This window comes from Atractosteus spatula, chromosome 3 (genome assembly GCF_055471065.1).
Source record: "Atractosteus spatula isolate fAtrSpa1 chromosome 3, fAtrSpa1.hap1, whole genome shotgun sequence".
NCBI classification, from domain to species: domain Eukaryota; kingdom Metazoa; phylum Chordata; class Actinopteri; order Semionotiformes; family Lepisosteidae; genus Atractosteus; species Atractosteus spatula.
Genome location: NC_142708.1, coordinates 66,730,344 through 66,750,363, shown reverse-complemented (window position 1 = coordinate 66,750,363; position 20,020 = coordinate 66,730,344). Strand labels below are relative to the sequence as shown.

The following is a 20,020-nucleotide window of genomic DNA, read 5'->3' as shown; positions in this document are numbered from 1 at the left end:
GAGTGTTACCCCAGTGTCCTGGCCAGAATTCCCCCTGACCTTTACCAGTCATGGCCTCCTAATAACCCCCCTCTCTGAACTGGCTTCATCACTTTGCTCTCCTCCCCACTGAGAACTGGTGTATGGTGAGTGTACTGGCATAACAGGTGGGTGCTGCGCAGTGGTGGTGGTGGAGGGGATCCCCATTACCTGTAAAGCACTTTGAGTGGAGTGTCCAGAAAAGTGCTATAGAAGTGGTAGCAATTATTACTGAACTACTTTTAAAACTGAGAACCGGAGGCATTTCTTTGCATAAAGTGTTACGGTGATTGGGAACACGCTGCCCACTCACACTGAAGCCGATACCTCGGAATCATTCAAGAAATGACCGAATGAGATGTAATTAGCAATATTTTGCAAATTTTTATTGCCTGGGTGACAATGTAGTTAATCGACCTAGCCGAACAATTTCCCTTCGGGATCAATAAAGTGTTATCTATCTATCAAAGTCATTGAATTTGAGATTCTATGAACTACACGCAACCAAATGTGATAAATGGCGATAATGATCTCCTCTCATACCTAATCCTCTCATATTTTTATGTACAATTGGTCGCCATAACTGCCCTGTTGCGCATCTGCTGCAGAAGAATCTCTTTTCAACCTGGCTTTACCTATACGGTGTACTCTCCTGGTGTCTTCTTATGAGTCTTATTTGTTAATAATAATAATAATAATAATGATAATAATAATTGCTTACACTTATATAGCGCTTTTCTGGACACTCCACTCAAAGTGCTTTACAGGTAATGAGGACTCCCCTCCACCACCACCAGTGTGCAGCCCCACCTGGATAATGCAATGGCAGCCATAGTGCGCCAGTACACCCACCACACATCAGCTATCAGTGTGGAGGAGAGCACAGTAATGCAGCCAGTTCATAGATGGGGATTATTAGGAGGCCATGATTGGTAAGGGCCAATGGGAAATTTGTTCATACTGTCTTCTCCGTACGTGGCGTTACTCATTAAATAGTTTCGTTTTGTAGGGCTAATAGTTATTTCACTATGTTGTTTAGTTAAAGTTACACAGAAAGTTTCACAACACTGTTATAAAAAGAGTAATTATTATGAAACCTCCCGTACACCCAGTAAGCTTTAAGTGCGAAAGTAACCTGCGCATGCTCAATCAGCTTCTTGCCCGCACGCCTTTTGCGTGTGTTGAGCACGTGACTCTCGGAGCCCTCCCTCTTTTTCCTGCGCTATTTGCGTACGCGGAACACCTTCAAACGGAGCAGAGTTACGGCCTGTTTCACCGCGAGCCGGTAATTCACAAAGCGCGGAGCTGCGCGAGTCGGAGCAAAATGGCGGCGACTGTAGCAACGATCGGAGCTCAGCGGCTTTCTTACAGAAATGACCTGGTACCGGATTGGGCCTCGCGGGAAGTCAGCACCGGGGTGAGAGACGGGGAACGGGATGGGCGTCCGAGACGAGGCGGATATTTTGATTTGTATTTTAAACTCAGGGTAATTGTCGGGGAAGCCGTCTCCCTTGGCTAGTGTCATTATGAGACAGCAAATCCATAGTCTCGCGTCACATTCCCACTTCTTGGATAAAACACAGGGACCAAAGGAATATTGTGGTCGTGGTTAAAACAAACTTCCGGGAATATCAGAAATAACATAATAATGATTTTGAAGTATTCCAGTAATACCATGGTAGCAGGAGTAACATTATAGCATTTATTGATGCACTTGTAAAGAACCTTTAAGTTACTTGGCCACTGTCACCGGCACTAAAATCAACCAACAATACCTGTTTCAAGTACAAAGCCATCGTCTATAATGAAGTTAACAGTGAAAGACAAAACATATGAGTTATGGATTGTTAATTCGGGTGTCACAGATTATCGCCCACTGTATCGTCTGTTTTACACTGTACGTTTGGGATGCTCTCTGTACCAGTTTTGGAGTTTCATCTGATTTCCCTATCAGGAGGGAAATACGACGTTTCTTCTTTATCGAAGTGTCCTGGAATTGGCGTTGTTGAATGCATCCCTCTGTCTAGCCAGTTTGAGGAACACACTACTGTGTGTACAGTGAAGATCTGGGGTCCCTTGTTTACACCCGGGCGTTTACTGGAGCCCAGCTCCAGTCTGAGGGAGGGGTACCTACTGCAGCCCCCGGGTCACACTGCTGTCCTGTTGACAAGGAAGTGTCCCCCAACTCCCCATCCCCACAGAGTGGTCCTTTATCCTGCCACTGTCCCCACCTGCTTGTCTCTGGGAGGCCGGAGGAAAGTTAAATCAGTAACCTGTTTTACCATGACCAGATTTACAGCTTCCCTGAAACCATGCAGATATACTGATCCACACGGACTGGGACTGGACACCCCTGCCTGCACACTGACCCTCCAGGACCAAGACTGGACATCCCTGCAGGCACACTGACCCCCTCCCCAAACAAGACCTAGACTGGACACCCTGCACACACACTGTCCCTGCAGGACCAGGCCTGGACACCCTGCAGGCACACTGACCCCCCAAGACCTAGACTGGACACCCTGCACACACACTGTCCTACAGGACCAGGACTGGACACCCTGCAGGCACACTGACCCCCCAAGACCTAGACTGGACACCCTGCACACACACTGACCCCCCAGGACCAGGGCTGGACACCCTGCACACACACTGACCCTACAGGACCAGGACTGGACAGCCCTATTTTAAGCATGTTTAGCAGTTTGCAGTGGATGTGAAGTGTTTTGCAGATTGTTAGAGAGGTGTGGCTGACCGGTCACTCCATGACTCTGCATTGCTGTAATTTAGTCCTGTAATACAGTCGCTTTTCCTCTTCCAGACCACGATCATGGCGGTGGAGTTTGACGGGGGCGTGGTCATCGGCGCGGACTCCCGGACGACTACGGGGTGAGCTGGCGGCCATATAGGAGGTCGGGTTGGGGGGTGGGGCGGTGACTAGACAGAAGGTGCTCAGATCAGCTTGTTAGCTAACTGGTCCCAGATTCTCATCTGTCCTCTTCTTGAAGGATCAGTGGGGCTGCTGGCCAGATGTGTTCCAGACACCTGCCACTCTCTGGGCACTGGTCCACTTGCAGTGACTTAAATCACACTTCCCCAGCAGACTGAGCTTCTGCCCCCCTCCCTACACTTCACACCTGGAAAATCTGGTCAGACCCATTCAGTTTTGATTGACCTCTTAACTCAGCTAGGGCATTCATTTAAGTCATGTAGAGCCCTGAGCTTGAGATCAATGAGAAAAGGGCACTAAGTCCCACTCTGTATTCTACAGTATCCACAGATCTGATGGTGATGAGTGTGAATGTGGAGATACAGATGAGCTGGACTGAGTGTCTTTACAGTCTCTACAGATCTGATGGGGATGAGTGTGAATGTGGAGATACAGATGAGCTGGACTGAGTGTCTTTACAGTCTCTACAGATCTGATGGGGATGAGTGTGAATGTGGAGATACAGATGAGCTGGACTGAGTGTCTTTACAGTCTCTACAGATCTGATGGGGATGAGTGTGAATGTGAAGATACAGATGAGCTGGACTGAGTGTCTTTACAGTCTCTACAGATCTGATGGTGAAGATGAGGATGATGATGGTGTTCATGTGCAGGTATTACTGTCTTTGTGTGCAGGGCGTACATTGCCAACAGGGTGACTGATAAGCTGACCCCTGTCCACGACCGGATCTTCTGTTGTCGCTCAGGCTCGGCAGCCGACACCCAGGCCATTGCTGATGCTGTCACATACCAGCTGGGCTTCCACAGGTGAGTGTGTGGATAAACAGGCTCTGTGCAGAGTCCCAGGGTGAGTGATCTGACAGGGGGTGTCAGAGGAGGGTGTGCACAGTCCTCACTCTCCTGTCAGGCTCTGTGCAGAGTCCCAGGGTGAGTGATCTGACAGGGGGTGTCAGAGGAGGGTGTGCACAGTCCTCACTCTCCTGTCAGGCTCTGTGCAGAGTCCCAGGGTGAGTGATCTGACAGGGGGTGTCAGAGGAGGGTGTGCACAGTCCTCACTCTCCTGTCAGGCTCTGTGCAGAGTCCCAGGGTGAGTGATCTGACAGGGGGTGTCAGAGGAGGGTGTGCACAGTCCTCACTCCACTCTCCTGTCAGACAGTGTGTGGAGTCTGAAGATCATTGTTCTCCTTGCGTGCTTACAGGGGACTTGCATCGTAAAAAAATCCCATAATGGGAAGGTATGCAATACACAATGGTCAGTAACTTTGAAATGAATACAACAGAAGAACAGAAATATCACAATATCCTTGGTGTCTTCCCAGTACTGAGTAGAATTTGAAGTCTGTGCGTTTCCTTCCCTGTATGCCTCGTTGATTGCCTGCTCGTGTAGAGACACGCACCCATTCCCCTAGGGGGTGTCTGAACACCGCGGTCCTGCCTGCCGGTTTCTGTGAGTTTCCCCTCTCTCTCTCAGCATCGAGCTGGACGAGCTGCCCCTGGTGCAGACCGCTGCCAACCTCTTCAAAGACATGTGCTACCGGTACCGCGAGGAGCTGATGGCTGGCATCATCGTCGCTGGCTGGGACAAGAGGCGGGGAGGACAGGTAATCGGGGCGCCTGCCACCCCCACACATCACACCCACTCGCTTCCTCCCCACCCCTCCCTCTGAGCCTCTGTCACTCACTCTCTCTATCTCTCTGTCACCATCTTCCCCTGCTTCTCCCAATCTCTCTCCCCTGCTCTATCATCTGTGTTCCTCACTTCCTCTCGCCTTCTCTGCCCTTTCCTCCCCCTCTTTCACTCTCTCTGTCCCTCCCTCTTTTCCACTTGTTCACAGTCTCTATCCCTCTCTTCCACTCATTCACACACTTTTTCTCTATCCCACCCTCTGTTGCACTTTCAGTCTCTCTGTCTCCCTGTCTCTGGTCCCCTCCCTCACACAGTCTCTCTGTCTCCCTGTCTCTGGTCCCCTCCCTCACACAGTCCATCTGTCTCCCTGTCTCTGGTCCCCTCCCTCACACAGTCCATCTGTCTCCCTGTCTCTGGTCCCCTCCCTCACACAGTCTCTCTGTCTCCCTGTCTCTGGTCCCCTCCCTCACACAGTCCCTTTGTCTCCCTGTCTCTAGTCCCCTCCCTCACACAGTCCCTCTGTCTCCCTTTCTCTCTCTAGTCCCCTCCCTCACACAGCCTCTCTCTCGCAGGTGTACACAGTGCCCATGGGGGGGATGATGGTGAGGCAGCCAGTATCAGTTGGTGGTTCTGGCAGCTCCTACATCTATGGCTTCATTGACTCCAACTACAGACCCGGAATGAACCAGGAGGAGTGTCTGCGCTTCACCGCTGAGGGTGAGAGAGGGGAGCAATACCGGGCAGGACCTGAATGGGACTAGACTCTTGAAGTGTCCAGTGTGTCTGTATTAACCCCTCTCTCTCAGTGCAGTGTTAATGTACTGTAGTGTCCAGTGTGTCTATATGAACCCCCCTCTCTCTCTCAGTGCAGTGTTAATGGACTGTAGTGTCCAGTGTGTCTGTATTAACCCCTCTCTCTCAGTGCAGTGTTAATGGACTGTAGTGTCCACTGTGTCTGTATTAACCCCTCTCTCTCTGTGCAGTGTTAATGTACTGTAGTGTCCAGTGTGTCTGTATTAACCCCTCTCTCTCAGTGCAGTGTTAATGTGCTGTAGTGTCCAGTGTGTCTGTATTAACCCCTCTCTCTCAGTGCAGTGTTAATGTGCTGTAGTGTCCAGTGTGTCTATATGAACCGCCCTCTCTCTCTCAGTGCAGTGTTAATGGACTGTAGTGTCCAGTGTGTCTGTATTAACCCCTCTCTCTCAGTGCAGTGTTAATGTACTGTAGTGTCCAGTGTGTCTATATGAACCCCCCTCTCTCTCAGTGCAGTGTTAATGGACTGTAGTGTCCAGTGTGTCTGTATTAACCCCTCTCTCTCAGTGCAGTGTTAATGGACTGTAGTGTCCACTGTGTCTGTATTAACCCCTCTCTCTCTGTGCAGTGTTAATGTACTGTAGTGTCCAGTGTGTCTGTATTAACCCCTCTCTCTCTGTGCAGTGTTAATGTACTGTAGTGGCCAGTGTATCTGTATTAACCCCTTGCTCTCTCAGTGCAGTGTTAATGGACTGTAGTGTCCAGTGTGTCTGTATTAACCCCTCTCTCTCTCTGTGCAGTGTTAATGTACTGTAGTGTCCAGTGTGTCTGTATTAACCCCTCTCTCTCAGTGCAGTGTTAATGGACTGTAGTGTCCACTGTGTCTGTATTAACCCCTCTCTCTCAGTGCAGTGTTAATGTGCTGTAGTGGCCAGTGTATCTGTATTAACCCCTCTCTCTCAGTGCAGTGTTAATGGACTGTAGTGTCCAGTGTGTCTGTATTAACCCCTCTCTCTCTCAGTGCAGTGTTAATGGACTGTAGTGGCCAGTGTATCTGTATTAACCCCTCTCTCTCAGTGCAGTGTTAATGTACTGTAGTGTCCAGTGTGTCTGTATTAACCCCTCTCTCTCTGTGCAGTGTTCATGTACTGTAGTGTCCAGTGTATCTGTATTAACCCCTCTCTCTATCTCTCAGCTCTCTCCCTGGCAATGGAGAGAGATGGTTCCAGTGGAGGAGTTGTGCGTCTGGCTGCCATCACTGAGGGGGGTGTGGAGAGACGCGTCATTCTCGGGAATCAGCTCCCCAAGTTCTCCAGCGCCTGAGTTGAGTTGGAGCCTCCAAACATGGGCTCCACCATCTAGGATTGGTTAACCTAGTCCATAACCACAATCTAGTTATCAAGCCAATAAATTGTATTTATAATGCATTTTTCTTGGTTTATTGAAAGAAATGTTACATTTTGATTAAATAAAGCTGTGAAAAGTTAAAATTACAGGTATGTCCTTTTTTCCCCCATATATGTGAATTAGTGCTCACGGTGGGAACAATTCATGACAATAATATAGCGCTGACACAATTACTGCTGCCTGCATCAAGACAGAGGTGTATGAGCCAATGCAAAGCATGACCTCTTGCTGAGCCAGAAATGCACATCTGTTATTTCATTACAATGAGAAACAAGGCATGTGAATAAGTACAGATTAAGCAGAAAATGCAAATAGTTCATGCTGATCTTACGAGATGCAATATGTTTAAATTCAACTGCTTAAAATAATTTAATCCTGGTATCATCTACCACTGTTACCACCCTGATTTCATCAAGGTTAGGTCCCATCACTGCTTGGGTGGGGTACCTCTGCTGATATTATCTAAAGCGCTGAACTTGAGCAAGAATTTTAAATTGGTTGAATCAAGTCTTCATGCACAAGTCTGAAACTTGATTTCTCAGGACCTGCAAACCCTGCCGGACTAACTCAATGGGTTTCCTACACATCCAGATCAAGGGTCACTGAGACACCTTCACTGGATGCAGTTGGCATGTTGCTATCTGATTCCTCACCTCCCGTTTCTGAGGCAATAGGTACCGCTACCCACCTCTCCTGCTTTTCCTCCTCCTCCTCCTCCTCCTTCTTGGCCACCTCCCAGCTGACCCTCTGGTCCTCCATCTCACTCCCCTCCTGCTCTCCTCCTGTTCTCTCCTCCTGCTGCCTGTCCTTGCCCCATCCCCTCTTCTTCGTCAGCACCAGCAGCGGCCCCTCCTCCGCCCCCTCTCTCAGGAACAGGCTGTACTTCACCGGCTGCCTGCCCTCTTCTCCCGGACTGTCCCACATCCTCTCCTGCCCCCTCTCTTCCTCTTCGCCTGGCATATCCCTCCCCTCTGCTCCTCTCCTCTCTTTCTTCAGTCTCTGTATCTTCACGGCCACTCCCTCTGTGTGCCAGGTCTCCTCTCCCTGCCTCCATCGTGGGTCCCACCCACCTTCCCAAACCCAGGGCCTTGCCTCTCTGTCTCTCTGCCAGAGTGCTTCTGCCCTCTGCTCTCTACCTCCTCTCCCTGGCCTGATCCCCTCCTCCCCTTCCTCGCACTCCTCTTCTCCAGCCTCCCTCCTTCCTGCCCCCTGCTCCAGTTCCCCCTCTCCTCCTCCACTCCAGGTCACGTGTATCCTCACCCCCCTCCTCTCCTCCCACCCCCGCCACTGCCTGCCTCTCGACATGTCCCAGCTCTCGCCCCGGATCACGCACTCCCCCTCTCCCCCTCTCCTCTGCTGCGGATCGGCGGTGTGCGCTCCCACTATCTCCTCTCCTGCCAATCCAATGCTCCTCCTTCTCTGCCTCTCCCGCTCCCTCGCTCCCTTCTCCTCTGCTCTCCGGTTGATGCCAAAATGTATCAAGTACGCGCCCTGCGGTGCCTCCCTCTCTCCGATCCCCGTCCCTAGCTCCCTTCTTCCTCGCTCCGCCTCTCCTTGACCACCCGTCAAGACGAACAGCACCGAGCGGAACACGGCAGCCTCTCCTGGCTGTGAGCCGGACACCACCGCTCCTGTCGCTGCCCCTGTCCCCAGGAGCGCCAAGCGCTCTGGACGGATGCTTCCAGGACCCCCGCGTCTCCTATCCTCCTCCTCCTCCTCCCCTGCTTCGTCCGCCCCCTCCACCCTAACTCCCTGTCCGTCTCTCGGCAGCAGGCTATAGCGGACGAGCTGTAGGCTGTCAGATCTCCAGCCCAGTTTCCAGTAGCGCCGCTGCACTCGGATGTAGCTGCAGATCAGCCACAGGAGAGCGCAACAGAGAAGCAGGAAGAGGATGCAGAGGACAAGGTTCAGCACGAAGAACCAGAAGCAGAAGAAGCGGACCGCATTCTCCTTCTGACCATCCCAGACCGCCCTGTCCCTGCTAGCCCTCTCCCAGCCCCCCACGGAGTGGCTCATCATGGGAATGCTACTCGTGGTGTCCAGCCGAGTGACCAGGGACTTCCACGTCCCTCCTGCGGATGTGCCGTCTGTCGCCTGGTCTGTCCCGACCCTGAAGGGTGTTGAGAGCTTTGTTGGAGTGGCAGACGAAGCAGGAGAGCTGGTGGTTGTTTGTGCGGTTGTGATGATTGTTTCCCGCTCCATCGTGCTGAGAGACGTCCGGTGCACCCTGGGCGCAGAGGTGGTTATCATCTCCGTCTGCTCGAGCGCAGTTGAGCGGGAGAGAAGCTCGGTCGTGGTGGGGAGAATTGTGGCCAGGCGGTGTTCTGTCGCCAGGTTCGGTGAAACGCTCCTCGGTTTGAGAGCCGGGCCCTCTGTGGGTACTCTCTGGGTGGTCAAGAGTACTCTGTCGGTTAATGTCGTGAGGTCACCACGCATTTTGGAAGTCGTGAATGGGTAGGTGATAATTTCGGACGTTGTGGTTACCGTTTCTGTTTCCTGTGGGCAAATCTGGTCTTTGTCCAAATCGATGATGGAACCTTGAGAATACTGGGAAGGAGAGTCGCACACCACGCTGTCTGGCAAGTTCTCGATGTCGTTTTGGCTTTTCCTCAGGTAGACATTGTGGCTCTGCTCATCCAGCCACCATTGCAGATACAACACCTGGCAGCCGCAGATCCAGGGGTTATGGGACAGGAAGACGTACGGGATCTCTCCTCCGCCGTTGGCGTTGGCGAAAAACTTGTCTGGCAGCCTCGTGATCAGGTTCCCCTGCACAGCGAAGGTCTTCAGCTTCGTGGTGGCCATCTGGGCCATCAAATCGGCCGGGAGGGACTGGATCTTGTTGTTGGACAGCTCCACCACCTCCAGGTCGGGGAGCTTGGCGAAGAGCTGGGGGCTCAGCTGGGAGATCAGATTGCTCTGCAGGTAGATCTCCATGATGTTGGGCACGGGCCGGAAGGCGTCGGGCGGCAGGGAGGCAATCCGGTTGTTGTTAAGACGCAGCTTTTTCAGCGCAGGCAGCACCACGCCGGCCGGGCCCAGCCCGTCTCCCAAGCCCTTCTTCCCCAACTCCAGGCCCTCGATCTTGTTCTCGGACAGGTCCAGCTCGTGAAGGGCAGGGAAGGTGGTGTAGGCTGCCCAGGAGAGGATCTTGAACTCGTTCCTGGTCAGCACCAGGACCTGGGTCTGGAGGGCCAGGTTCTGCGGCACAGCGGTGAGCCCCATGTCTGTGCAGCTGATTCGTGGCTTGTGGTCAGCATCCTTGTCGCTGTGGCAACCGTGGGTCTGCGCCTGGCAACAGAGTGGGAGGAGGGGGAGCAGCAGTGGCAGGAGGAGTGCACAAGTCATCCTGCTGGGAGCTGGGGATGGAACAATGAATTCATCATGAATGCACACAAGGCACTGTCAATAACAATAACGGATGACATGCATTATCTCTGCGTTTGCATATCGTGCCGTTCATCCAAGTGGATGCCTGGATGCCCCCTCTGGGGTTGATCTTTACCAGTGTGAGGGAACCACTTCACCCCCACCTGCAGTGCTAGGCGACACACGCCCCACGGCACTCAGACCAGGGAGAAGAGAGAGACACTGCTGCACCAGCTGCACTGAGTAGATAAGTGAGACAGGCTACTTTGTATAGCCCTGAATACACCAGAGTTCACACCCTTCATCTTCTGAACGGTCTGCAATGTCCAAGTAGTCAGTATTCTCTCATCTGAAGGACAGTGCTTCCTACAACACCTGTCCCCAGTCACCATACTGAATCCACCACTGTAATGCCCAGCAGTAACAGTTTTACTTCCAGTAAGGTCCCAGTTGGCTCAGAGTGGCCCAGACTGCTCTGCAGTGGGACTCACTGTCAGTAAAGCCTGGAGTGGATCAGACTGCTCTGCAGTGGGACTCACAGTCAGTAAAACCTGGAGTGGATCAGACTGCTCTGCAGTGGGACTCACAGTCAGTAAAGCCTGGAGTGGATTAGACTGCTCTGCAGTGGGACTCACAGTCAGTAAGCCTGGAGTGGATCAGTCCAGTGCTTAGTGCACTAAGCTAATTTTCCTTACAGGTTCCCTTGTATGAATCTATAGCTCATTACACCCATATCCTATATCCTATAGCCCCTTTTGTGTCCATTGTTCAGATGTTGGGGGTTCTTTTGCAAACCATTTTTAATAGTTTTCTTACAGGTAACTAAGAAATATCCCTAGGACAATATGTACTGTATCTATCCTCAACTTCCAAGTAATCAAAAGTAAAATTATTTCTTTGCATGACATTTTTTATCAGTCCTAAAATTCAAGGCAGAAAATCACAATCTTGGAGGTTATGTGGAGAACAAGTCGCAACTCATTTACACATATTCTGGTCATGCCCGAAAATACAACATTGGAAATTCATACATTTAGCCCTTAATAACATGGTAAACTTAGACATACCATTCGAATTCTCCATTATGTTTTTGTATAACACTATGTCTGATTGCTTGGAAGTAAAGAAGAGATATAAACTGATTTTTTAAAAGAAGAAACCTCATCACAAGAAAATACTCTTTACTAAACAACCGCCAACATCTGAGCAATGGATCAATGTTGTGAGGGGGAGTCATGTAATGGAGAAGTTCGCCTTTTCTGCTAGATTACAGGCAGAGGGGTTTAGTAAATACTGGCAAGACTGGATTGGATTTGTGGTCCCATTGAGACCCGATTTCTTTCTGTGAAACAGGATGGAGTAATTTATCTTGTGGGGATTATTGGTTGTTTCTGTATGCTACCTCCCATCTATGCCGACAACGTAAATGGTTATTTACAAAGAAACAACAGAATTGTAAAATGAGAGATGAAGGCAGTCAGTTGATTGATTTAGTATATGTGCCATCGTTGAATAAAGGGTTAGAAAAAGACCAGCAAAAAGGAACAGGTGGCGAAGGAAACAGGCGGCAACAGAAGAGAGACAACGGAGAGAAAAGGGAAAAATCAAAATTCTGACCAGAAGCCCGGATGGGCGGGGCAGGGCCCTGTCCTACCTGGGATGAGCTCGGGATGGCCAGTCTGCGTCTCCGAGGAGCTGGCGCTGCAGGACGAGCCCCAGTCCGAGCCCCAGTCCGAGCCCCAGTCCGCACTGCCTCGGCTGGGTGTGGAGTGGGAGGTCGCTCTCACCCGCTTGTTTCCGAACGTCGTCTCTCTGTCGCTGTCCCCGAGCCCTTATCTGAGGAAATCCTGCCCCATCCTTATCGCCCCTGCCGCCTTAAACACCAAATACAGCTCCTCCATTTCCTCTGCAAGCCAATCTAAAACGCCAAAATGCGCAAGAGGCCGATCTTGTCCGTGGTGCTGTTTCACTGTTCCTGCAGCAACATCCTGCTCATCTCGCTCTAGTTACCCCAGGGGGAACTGCAGCGATGAAGGCTGACTGCCACCTTTTAACTTGACGGGACTCTCCATGGCTTTTTAACACGCTGTGTGCTCTCACTGAGAAGCACCGGAGGAGCTGGAGGGTTTCACTTCAGGACCAAACCCAGTTCCAAAGCGGCCCGGGTTTGATTCCGGCCTGAGGTAACTGTCCGTGTGGAGTCTGCACGTTCTCCATATTCAGATGTACTTCCTCCAGGCGCTCCAGTTTCCTCCTACCTCTGACCTCCCCACCCCCTACGCAGGACAGCAGCGACTGCTGATTGGATAACTGCGCCACAGTGTGGGGATCCTTGGTCACTGTGGGGCTCACAACAGAGCCCAGACTGGGATCCATCTTGTCTGGACTGCATGGGCGATCTGCAGAACTGCTACCACGGCTTAGCTGTGACTCTTAGAATTCAGGTTAACTACATCTCACAATATTATACAGTTTAACTCAAGTTACATAGTTCACTTGAATTGAACAGATAGTTCAGTTCAAGCCCCCCTTTAATTAGAGCATCCCTAGGACATTCACCTGGAATTAAAATGAGCATGGGGGTCACCAGGTCACCCCAACTCCCAACCTCATTCACAGGGCCCTGCACACTGCTTCCAAAAGAGCCCCCAGTGACCCCCTGAACGAGAAAGAAACAAACACTGAGCCAAAACTCATATGAGGGTTCTTTAATGTTCGTCTCTTCAAAGTTCGTTTCAAGCTCTCATGTTACCACAAAATCTTTACAGCTGTGCATTTCCAAGTCTTAAAAAAAGACAAAAAACAAGAAAAAACACTCAAGAGACCAGGTGTGCTGAAGGTTGGTGGGGTGCCCCACACCGACACCCCAAACCCAGGGCTGGGTCGCCCTTGGAAGAATAAGGAGGAGAGGGTACAGTAAGGGTCTCCCCCCTGACGGATTTCTGTCTGCGTCCAGGAGCCTAGCAAGAGGGACCCCTAGTGAACTCCGAAGGAGCGCCACACTGGAGAGGGGTCCGGGGTGTCCCCTCCTCCGCTCTCGAGAACGGACGCCCACTTTCAAGCCTTCTTTTAAAAAAAAAAAACAACACAAAACCGCTTCAAGATTTCGCTCAAGTCTTTGGCGGACGTTATTTGAGTTTTCACCCTTCCCCGTGAAAATCTCTTCTCGCCCCTTGAACGCACAACCCCCCCCCCCCCTCCCCCATCCCGGGAAAAATGGTAAGGAAATCCCACTTCTGTAGCAGCTTCCCGAGGGGGGAATCGGCCTGCGCAGTGGCAGCAGATTACATCTCAGGATAATAATTAGAATATACTTAACGAGCATAAAAGATAAAAGACACTATATTAATGAAGGAAAAAGTAAAGATACACCACTGAAAGAAATAAAATCCCATATGATATGCGGTGTTCATGAAGAAAAACACACCCCACAGACTATATGCAAAAACACACTGCAATAGATTGTCCTAAAAATGAAATTAAAACCTTCCACAAGCAGACAAGTGAACTGATAGCGCATCATCGACCTCACTCTCTTGAATCCTTTAATCAAGTTGAATATTTCTATAGGACCTAATTTCATTCCCCGCTGGCAGACGCGCGCAGGGTGTCGATGTCCTGTTTTTCTCACGGCGAGCAGCAGGTCCCAGCTGTCCGCACCGCGTTGCGCCCTCTCTGGTTCCGACCCGGCCTCCCTCCGTTTCTCTAGCGGATCCAGGGACTGACGGGGCTTCTTTCTTCTCGGACCAGCTCCTGTTTTCCAGCTCGAGGCCAGGGGGCTCCGGTCTCGTCTCGGACGCGTCCGCAGGGTTCCGAGTAAGAGGAACTCTGTGCGGCCCGGCCCGCTGCTCAGAACCGGGCCCAGGCGTGTCTCCTTGTGTTACTTCCAGACGGGCGCGCACCGGCTGCGTTAGGGGCTTGTGGCCTCCTGCTGTAACCTGTGTGTGGCCCCACGCCCTGGTGTCCAGAGGACACTGCAGACTGGGCAAGCGAAGGTTGGGGAGACTCAGGCCGACTGATTTAAGAGCATGCAACCCCTCTTCAAAAAGAAAGACGCAGTCCCTGCCAGCCAGATGGAGGGCCCGTAATCAGCACGAGACCTCGATGCAGACGAGGAAAAAGCCTTCCTGTTATTGACCCTGTTCACGAATGCTCCTTGTGAAAAACACAGGGATCTGTCGGTGCACAGCGCCCTGCCTCCATGTTTAAAACCATCTTCAACCTGCTTCCTCTAAACCAGTCTCGGCTCCGCTTCACATGCTCCAACATGTCACCAACATGCTCCTGCGATGAACCCTGCCCCCCCCACCAACGCCCCACACTTCCTCTCTCTCCTCAACCCCTCCCAACCTCCAGCCTGCCGCCTCCTTGAAGACGGACGCAGTAAAAGCCAATCCAAAGCCTTTCCGATCTGCTTCCCGAGACCTGAGCGTCTCTGGATCCTCAGATAATTAAACTCTTAGTTAGACACGTCTCAACAGGCGTCTGCATGCCACACAGAAGGACATCTTCTGATCCCAAGCTCAAGGTCTAGGGTGGTGCTAGGCCAGGCTAAGTGACCCCAAACATCCATCCCTAACAATACACCAGGGCCCCCCAAAACTGTAAAAACTCCCGGTTGTCGGACTTCTTGGGAAAGATCAGACTCAGACCACAGGTGAAGAACCCCAGTTGCTACACGGGCCAAAACCCTGATCGCTGTCTCTTCTGGCTTTCAGTGTAAACTCTTAAACTCTTCACACCCACAACCTATCAACTACTTGCTCTAAAAGACCATCTTTATTCCAAGAACGTCAGCTTTTAACAAGTTAATCTGGGGTTAGTAACACACAGCACTAGTCGAAACCTGGGTTCCCCATGCAGTGCTGCGCAGATTTGGGTGTCATGTTGAAACAGTTACTCCTGCAACTAGCCTTGCCCCAGTAGAAGTGTCACTGGGTTTACACAGTCCTCACTCTCCTGTCAGGCTCTGTGCAGAGTCCCAGGGTGAGTGATCTGACAGTGGGTGTCAGAGGAGGGTGTGCACAGTCCTCACTCTCCTGTCAGGCTCTGTGCAGAGTCCCAGGGTGAGTGATCTGACAGGGGGTGTCAGAGGAGGGTGTGCACAGTCCTCACTCTCCTGTCAGGCTCTGTGCAGAGTCCCAGGGTGAGTGATCTAACAGGGGGTGTCAGAGGAGGGTGTGCATAGTCCTCACTCTCCTGTCAGGCTCTGTGGACAAGAACCAAAAATGAGTCAATGACACTGGCAGAGGATGGGGTGTGAGAGCAGGGACTCGGGGTAATGGGTGGTCACTTGCAGTACTTGTACCAAGCCAGGTGAGGCCTGCTGTCCTGTCCCTTCAGCTTTGGGTTACTGGACTTGTATCAAGTCCAGAAATCACCAGTCATTACTCCTGGCTTGACGCTGTACTCCTTTGCTGCACAGGAGAGGATGAGGTGTCTCTGCCCTGCCCTGGGCTTCTCAATATGACTGATCCACCTAGCGTCTTTACTTGCCTCCCTGCTAATTAGAAGAATAGTTCTTACTGGACCACGCCCACATTTACCCAAGACTCATCCTCAAACCCAACTCCTCATCCTCGGCCTCCAGCTCTCACCAGCGACACTCTCCCACAGAGACCAGACTGGTACAGTAAGCCCCTGCAGGGCGTCCTCTTCACTTCTCACAACAGTCTCACGTTAGCAGCCTTAAGAATAAAACAAACCTTAAAATGATTTGATCATCATCGTTAAAAAGCAAACCAGGGGTCACTGCAGGCCCCACTTTCAGCCCACTCGGGTGAAAGTGCTGTTGTCCTCACTGTTTCGGCTGTGGCGGGATTTATCGATGTGAATCCAGGCAAAAAAACCTCCCCCTCACCATGTGTGGGGTACCTCATCTGCCAGCCTCCCTTCCTACCCACCTAGTGTCCCCAACAGGCCCCACTGCAGTCCGACCAAGTAAAAGCAGTGTAAAGATTCACAAAACCCAGACCGTGTTGCTAGAGTACAAGAAAGCCTCCCTCTGCGCACACCCGGAGGAAAACTCAACTCGCACTGCTCGTCACACAAACTGCCACAAGGGGGAATCTGCACCCCCCCCCATAAAATGTGCTTTAAAATCAGGGCTGTGGAAAGTTACTTTAAAAAGCAATCCAATACAGTTCCTCATGTAAGGGATTAATTTTTAAAATGAGAATTGAAGGGAAGCATAACTTTAAAAGTCAGCAGGGTGTCAAGTAATCTGTGTAGTGTACAAAGAATTATTTTATATATTACTGCTTCAAAGCATCCACTTAACTATAATACACACTATGTAAATGTCATGAATTACTTTTGAAAAGTAACTTTCTGCAACACTGTTCAAAACCTAGGGCAGTGATCCAAAACAAAAAAAAACAAACAAAAAAAAGTCAATTTCCCTCAGAATTGTTCGGAAAAAGACCAAGTCCCCCCCCTCCCCCCTGTAGTGTTCCTTACGACATGGGAAAACACAGTAAAACACAATTACACCCCCTTTAAATGAAAAAAACCTAGTGTTTGAGCACTGAATGTATTTTGTCTCAGTGTGAGTGGCACGTCTTCCAACCCCCAGCCCCCAGCCCCCCCAGAAATAAGTCCTCTGCCTGTAAAGTGCTTCCGCAGTGGAGCTTTGGTACATCAAGCGTGTGAAGGGCCTGCAGCCGGTCTCAGCCGAAGGGGCTGGAGAGCGTTAGTGGGCGTGTTCAGTGGTAAAGATCCTGGTCTTGGTCTGTCGGGAGGCTCCTGGTCTGAGCCCCCCCAGCTCTCCCCCCCAGAAAGCCAGCTCCCCGGACCTCCCCAGCGACAGTCCCGGACACTGCTACCGGCACACTCCTGGATCTCTGGGACACAGATTACTGGCAGCTTCCGAAGCTCGGGAACGGTGCAGCGTCCTGGAGAGGAAGGGGAAACCGGAATCCCGGGTTCGAGCCCGTCCCGGACACCTAGTGGCTGCAGCCCACGATGCGGGGTCCGATGGGGATCTGGGTGAAGCCGCTGGCGGTCCGGACTGCCTCTAAACCCGAGCGACCTGGAGGGTTGGGAAGCAAAACCACCCCAGCAGGCCAGCGGTCCCCAACACCAGGACATCGACCCAGAGACAAAACCGGAGGAACCGCAGGCAGCAAGGGAGGAGAGGGAGCAGGAGGAGGCGACAGGGGAAGGAGAGGAGAGGGAAAACCGTTCAGGACCGCAACACCGGCAGGCGAGCCTGGAGGACCCCAGAGCGGCGTGTCAGACTGGCGTCTCCCGGTTCTTGAGATCGGGGGCGCTGAACTGGCGCCGCATTCTTGGGGGGGTGGTGTAACCCTGAAACTTGGGGCTCCCCCCGCCCTGTCTCTCCTGCGGGCTGTGCTGGCGGCCGTAGCCGGGGAACTCGCCGTCGGGGGCGCCCCGGGGAGGGTGGCAGAGCTGGGCGAAGGGCTGGGCGTGGCTGTGATAGGGGTGGTGGTGGTAGCCGGACTTGCGCTGGTGCTGCTGGTGCCGGTGCTGTTGGTAGTAGCCGTCCCGGTTCTGGTGGTACCCAGAGGGCTCCCGCTCTTGGCTGGGGTTGGAGGACTGGCGCCGGTACCTGGGCCGGTGGTTGTGGTTGGCGTGGGAGTTTGGGGAGGGCACCAAGCCAGAGCTGGGACTGGGCACGCCGGAGCTGTCCAGGGAGTTCCTCCGGTAATGGGCGGGATGGTGGTACTGGTGGTTACCGTGGTGACCGCCATTGCCAGGGTATCTTTGGTGCTGCTGCCAGGCTCTCTGGGGGCTGGGTGTCCGCATCCTGGGGCTGCTGTTGCCGCCCGGCTGCATGATGATGGGCAGGGACATCGGCAAGGGCATCTGGAGGGGCAGCGGCAAGGGCAGGGTCAGGAGGGGCATCTGCGTGGGGACACTGCCCAGCGCGGGCCCCGGGGCAGGGGGTGCCAGCCCCTCGCCAGCCTGGCTCTCGCTCTGGCTCTGCGTCTCGTTCTCGGCCTGCCTGTCAGCCGGCGGGCCCTCCTCGCCCCCCAGCATGAAGGCCGTGTTGGGGTCCCAGGAGTAGCGGTGCTGGGGGTTGCTCTTGAAGGGGAAGCGCAGCTTGCAGTCCTGCGGGGGGATGAAGCGGCCTGTGCCGGGGAGGCAGGGCCCGCTGCCCGCGCCGGCGCCCTTGCGGAGGCGCTTGGCGATCTGCTGCTGCTGCAGGTTCTGGAGCCGCGCCTGCTCCTGCTTCAGCCAGCGCAGCCGCCCGCGCCGGAACACCGGGTCCTCCTCCATCAGCCGGGACACGCGCTCGTCCTTCGACAGGTCGTCCAGAGAGGACGCGCTGCCCCTGTCCCCATCCTCCTCCTCCCCGCTGCGCCCTTCGCCCTCGCCCTCGCCCTCGCCCTCGTAGTGCAGGAAGTCCTCCTCGCCTTCCTCATCCTGCAAAACAGGTCAAGACAGGGTCACGGGCACAGTGAGCACACAGAGACGGCTGGGAGCAGAGAATCCTCTAGGGGGTGCAATCCTGGAAGGCCACTGCCACTGACCGGACATCTGTATCTGCAGAGCAACACAGACTCAATGTAAGCTCAATCCAGATGCACAAGCCTTTACACAGAGGGCTGTGGGTGTCTGGAACAAACCATCCAGCCGCTCAAGAACGACCAGCTTGTCTGGCTTCCCCAAGGATCATATCATCCCAAGACCAGTTTGAAAAATCAGATCTGGGGCAGCTCATTCCAGACCCCCACCCCTCTGTGTGCAAAATTAGCATGCATCCTTTCCAATTTCAGCCCCTTGAAAATGCATTGGAAATCTGTTTCACTTGCATGAGAGGGGCATTGACTTTTCCGTCTACAGAATCACCCAAAAACAGAGCTTGTTAAACTTCAAACTAAACTGCGAAGCCTCTGCACAGCACCCTGCAGTACCACAGCAGAGCTCAGGCGTCAGAGGGGGGACTGACGCAGCTCTCTCCGACAGCACTGCGCGTCTGCAGGCACACAGGCTGGCCAGAGGGGGCCGCTTCAGCGCAGCCCAGCCTGGCGCAAGCGCTGCGTGGAGTTTTGGGGTTCAACTTGAGCCCCATTTGAGCATCTCTACTGGCCGCTCTGATTAAACTCATCTGTACCACAGTCGGGGTCCCCCACCTGCCCTCCGATGCTCGGAATGACGCTCTCCATCTTGACCATGCGGTCCCGCAGCGACCGGATCTCTTCGTCCTTCATGTTGTTCTGCAGCTTGACCTCCTGCAGGATGTCGGTCAGCTTGTCGATGTGCGCCTTCAGGTCGTCCACGTCCGCCTTGCCGCCTCCCTCCCCTCCGCCTCCCTCCTCGCCGCCGCCGCCCCCCCGGTCCTCGCCGATGCCCACGGTGTCCCAGACGTCCCGCGCCACCCCCCGCCAGGTCTCCTTCTCCTGCGGGTCCTTCTTGGCATACATGCGGCACAGCTCCTTCATCTTGACGATGGCCAGGGCCTCGATCTCCTGCCGCGAGTGTCTGAAGTCGCCCAGCGCCACCTCGTAGCAGATCTCCTTCACCGCCTGCATCTTCAGGTCGGCCAGCGTCACCCACTTGGGGTCTTTGCTGATGCGGCGGCGCTGGGGGATCTGGTAAACGCGCAGGGGCTCCCGTTTCTTACCGCTGCTGGGCAGCCCACAGCGCTTCACGATGGACTGGACCTGGAGAGAGAGGGGACACAGTCTGAGACACACGGCGGAATTCTCACACCGTCCCCACAGCACAGTGTCACAGAGTGGACACATAACACCGTCTCCACAGCACAGTGACAGACTGGACACGTTACACTTCCCCCACAGCACAGTGTCACAGAGTGGACACATAACACCGTCTCCACAGCACAGTGACAGAGAGTGGACACATCACACCGTTTCCAACGCACAGTGATACAGAGTGGACACATTACACTGTCTCCACAGCACAGTGAC

General features: G+C 53.1%; 3 protein-coding genes across 3 annotated transcripts in view; 1 reads left to right on the top strand and 2 right to left on the bottom strand.

The window, feature by feature from the left end:
* The first annotated feature begins 1,274 nt into the window (after positions 1-1,274).
* On the top strand, positions 1,275-6,838 carry psmb6 (proteasome 20S subunit beta 6). Its single transcript, XM_088910050.1, has 6 exons — positions 1,275-1,435; positions 2,840-2,907; positions 3,644-3,775; positions 4,440-4,569; positions 5,168-5,312; positions 6,544-6,838. Exons 1-6 carry the CDS (start codon positions 1,343-1,345, stop codon positions 6,669-6,671), a joined length of 696 nt encoding a protein of 231 aa, XP_088766176.1. The 5' UTR covers positions 1,275-1,342; the 3' UTR covers positions 6,672-6,838.
* Positions 6,776-11,874, bottom strand: gp1ba (glycoprotein Ib platelet subunit alpha). Its single transcript, XM_088910049.1, has 2 exons — positions 11,779-11,874; positions 6,776-10,114 (listed from the first exon to the last, which is right to left on the bottom strand). Exon 2 carries the CDS (start codon positions 10,101-10,103, stop codon positions 7,335-7,337), a length of 2,769 nt encoding a protein of 922 aa, XP_088766175.1. The 5' UTR covers positions 10,104-10,114; positions 11,779-11,874; the 3' UTR covers positions 6,776-7,334.
* Positions 11,875-17,212: 5,338 nt separating this feature from the next.
* LOC148838283 (kinesin-like protein KIF1C) overlaps positions 17,213-20,020 on the bottom strand; it is a 28,396-nt gene continuing 25,588 nt past the window's right edge. The window contains exons 22-23 of the mRNA XM_088911848.1: positions 19,223-19,753; positions 17,213-18,512 (exon numbers count right to left, since the gene is read on the bottom strand). Of these exons, the coding sequence (XP_088767974.1) occupies positions 17,358-18,512; positions 19,223-19,753 (1,686 nt within the window). The 3' untranslated portion in view covers positions 17,213-17,357. The remainder of the gene's footprint in view (positions 18,513-19,222; positions 19,754-20,020) is intronic.

Coding starts and splice junctions, on each gene's coding strand:
- psmb6 (XM_088910050.1), top strand. CDS start 1,343: ATGGCGGCGACTGTAGCAACGATCGGAGCTCAGCGGCTTTCTTACAGA. Junction 2,908..3,643: donor GACTCCCGGACGACTACGGG/GTGAGCTGGCGG, acceptor CTTTGTGTGCAG/GGCGTACATTGCCAACAGGG. Junction 4,570..5,167: donor ACAAGAGGCGGGGAGGACAG/GTAATCGGGGCG, acceptor TCTCTCTCGCAG/GTGTACACAGTGCCCATGGG.
- gp1ba (XM_088910049.1), bottom strand. CDS start 10,103: ATGACTTGTGCACTCCTCCTGCCACTGCTGCTCCCCCTCCTCCCACTC.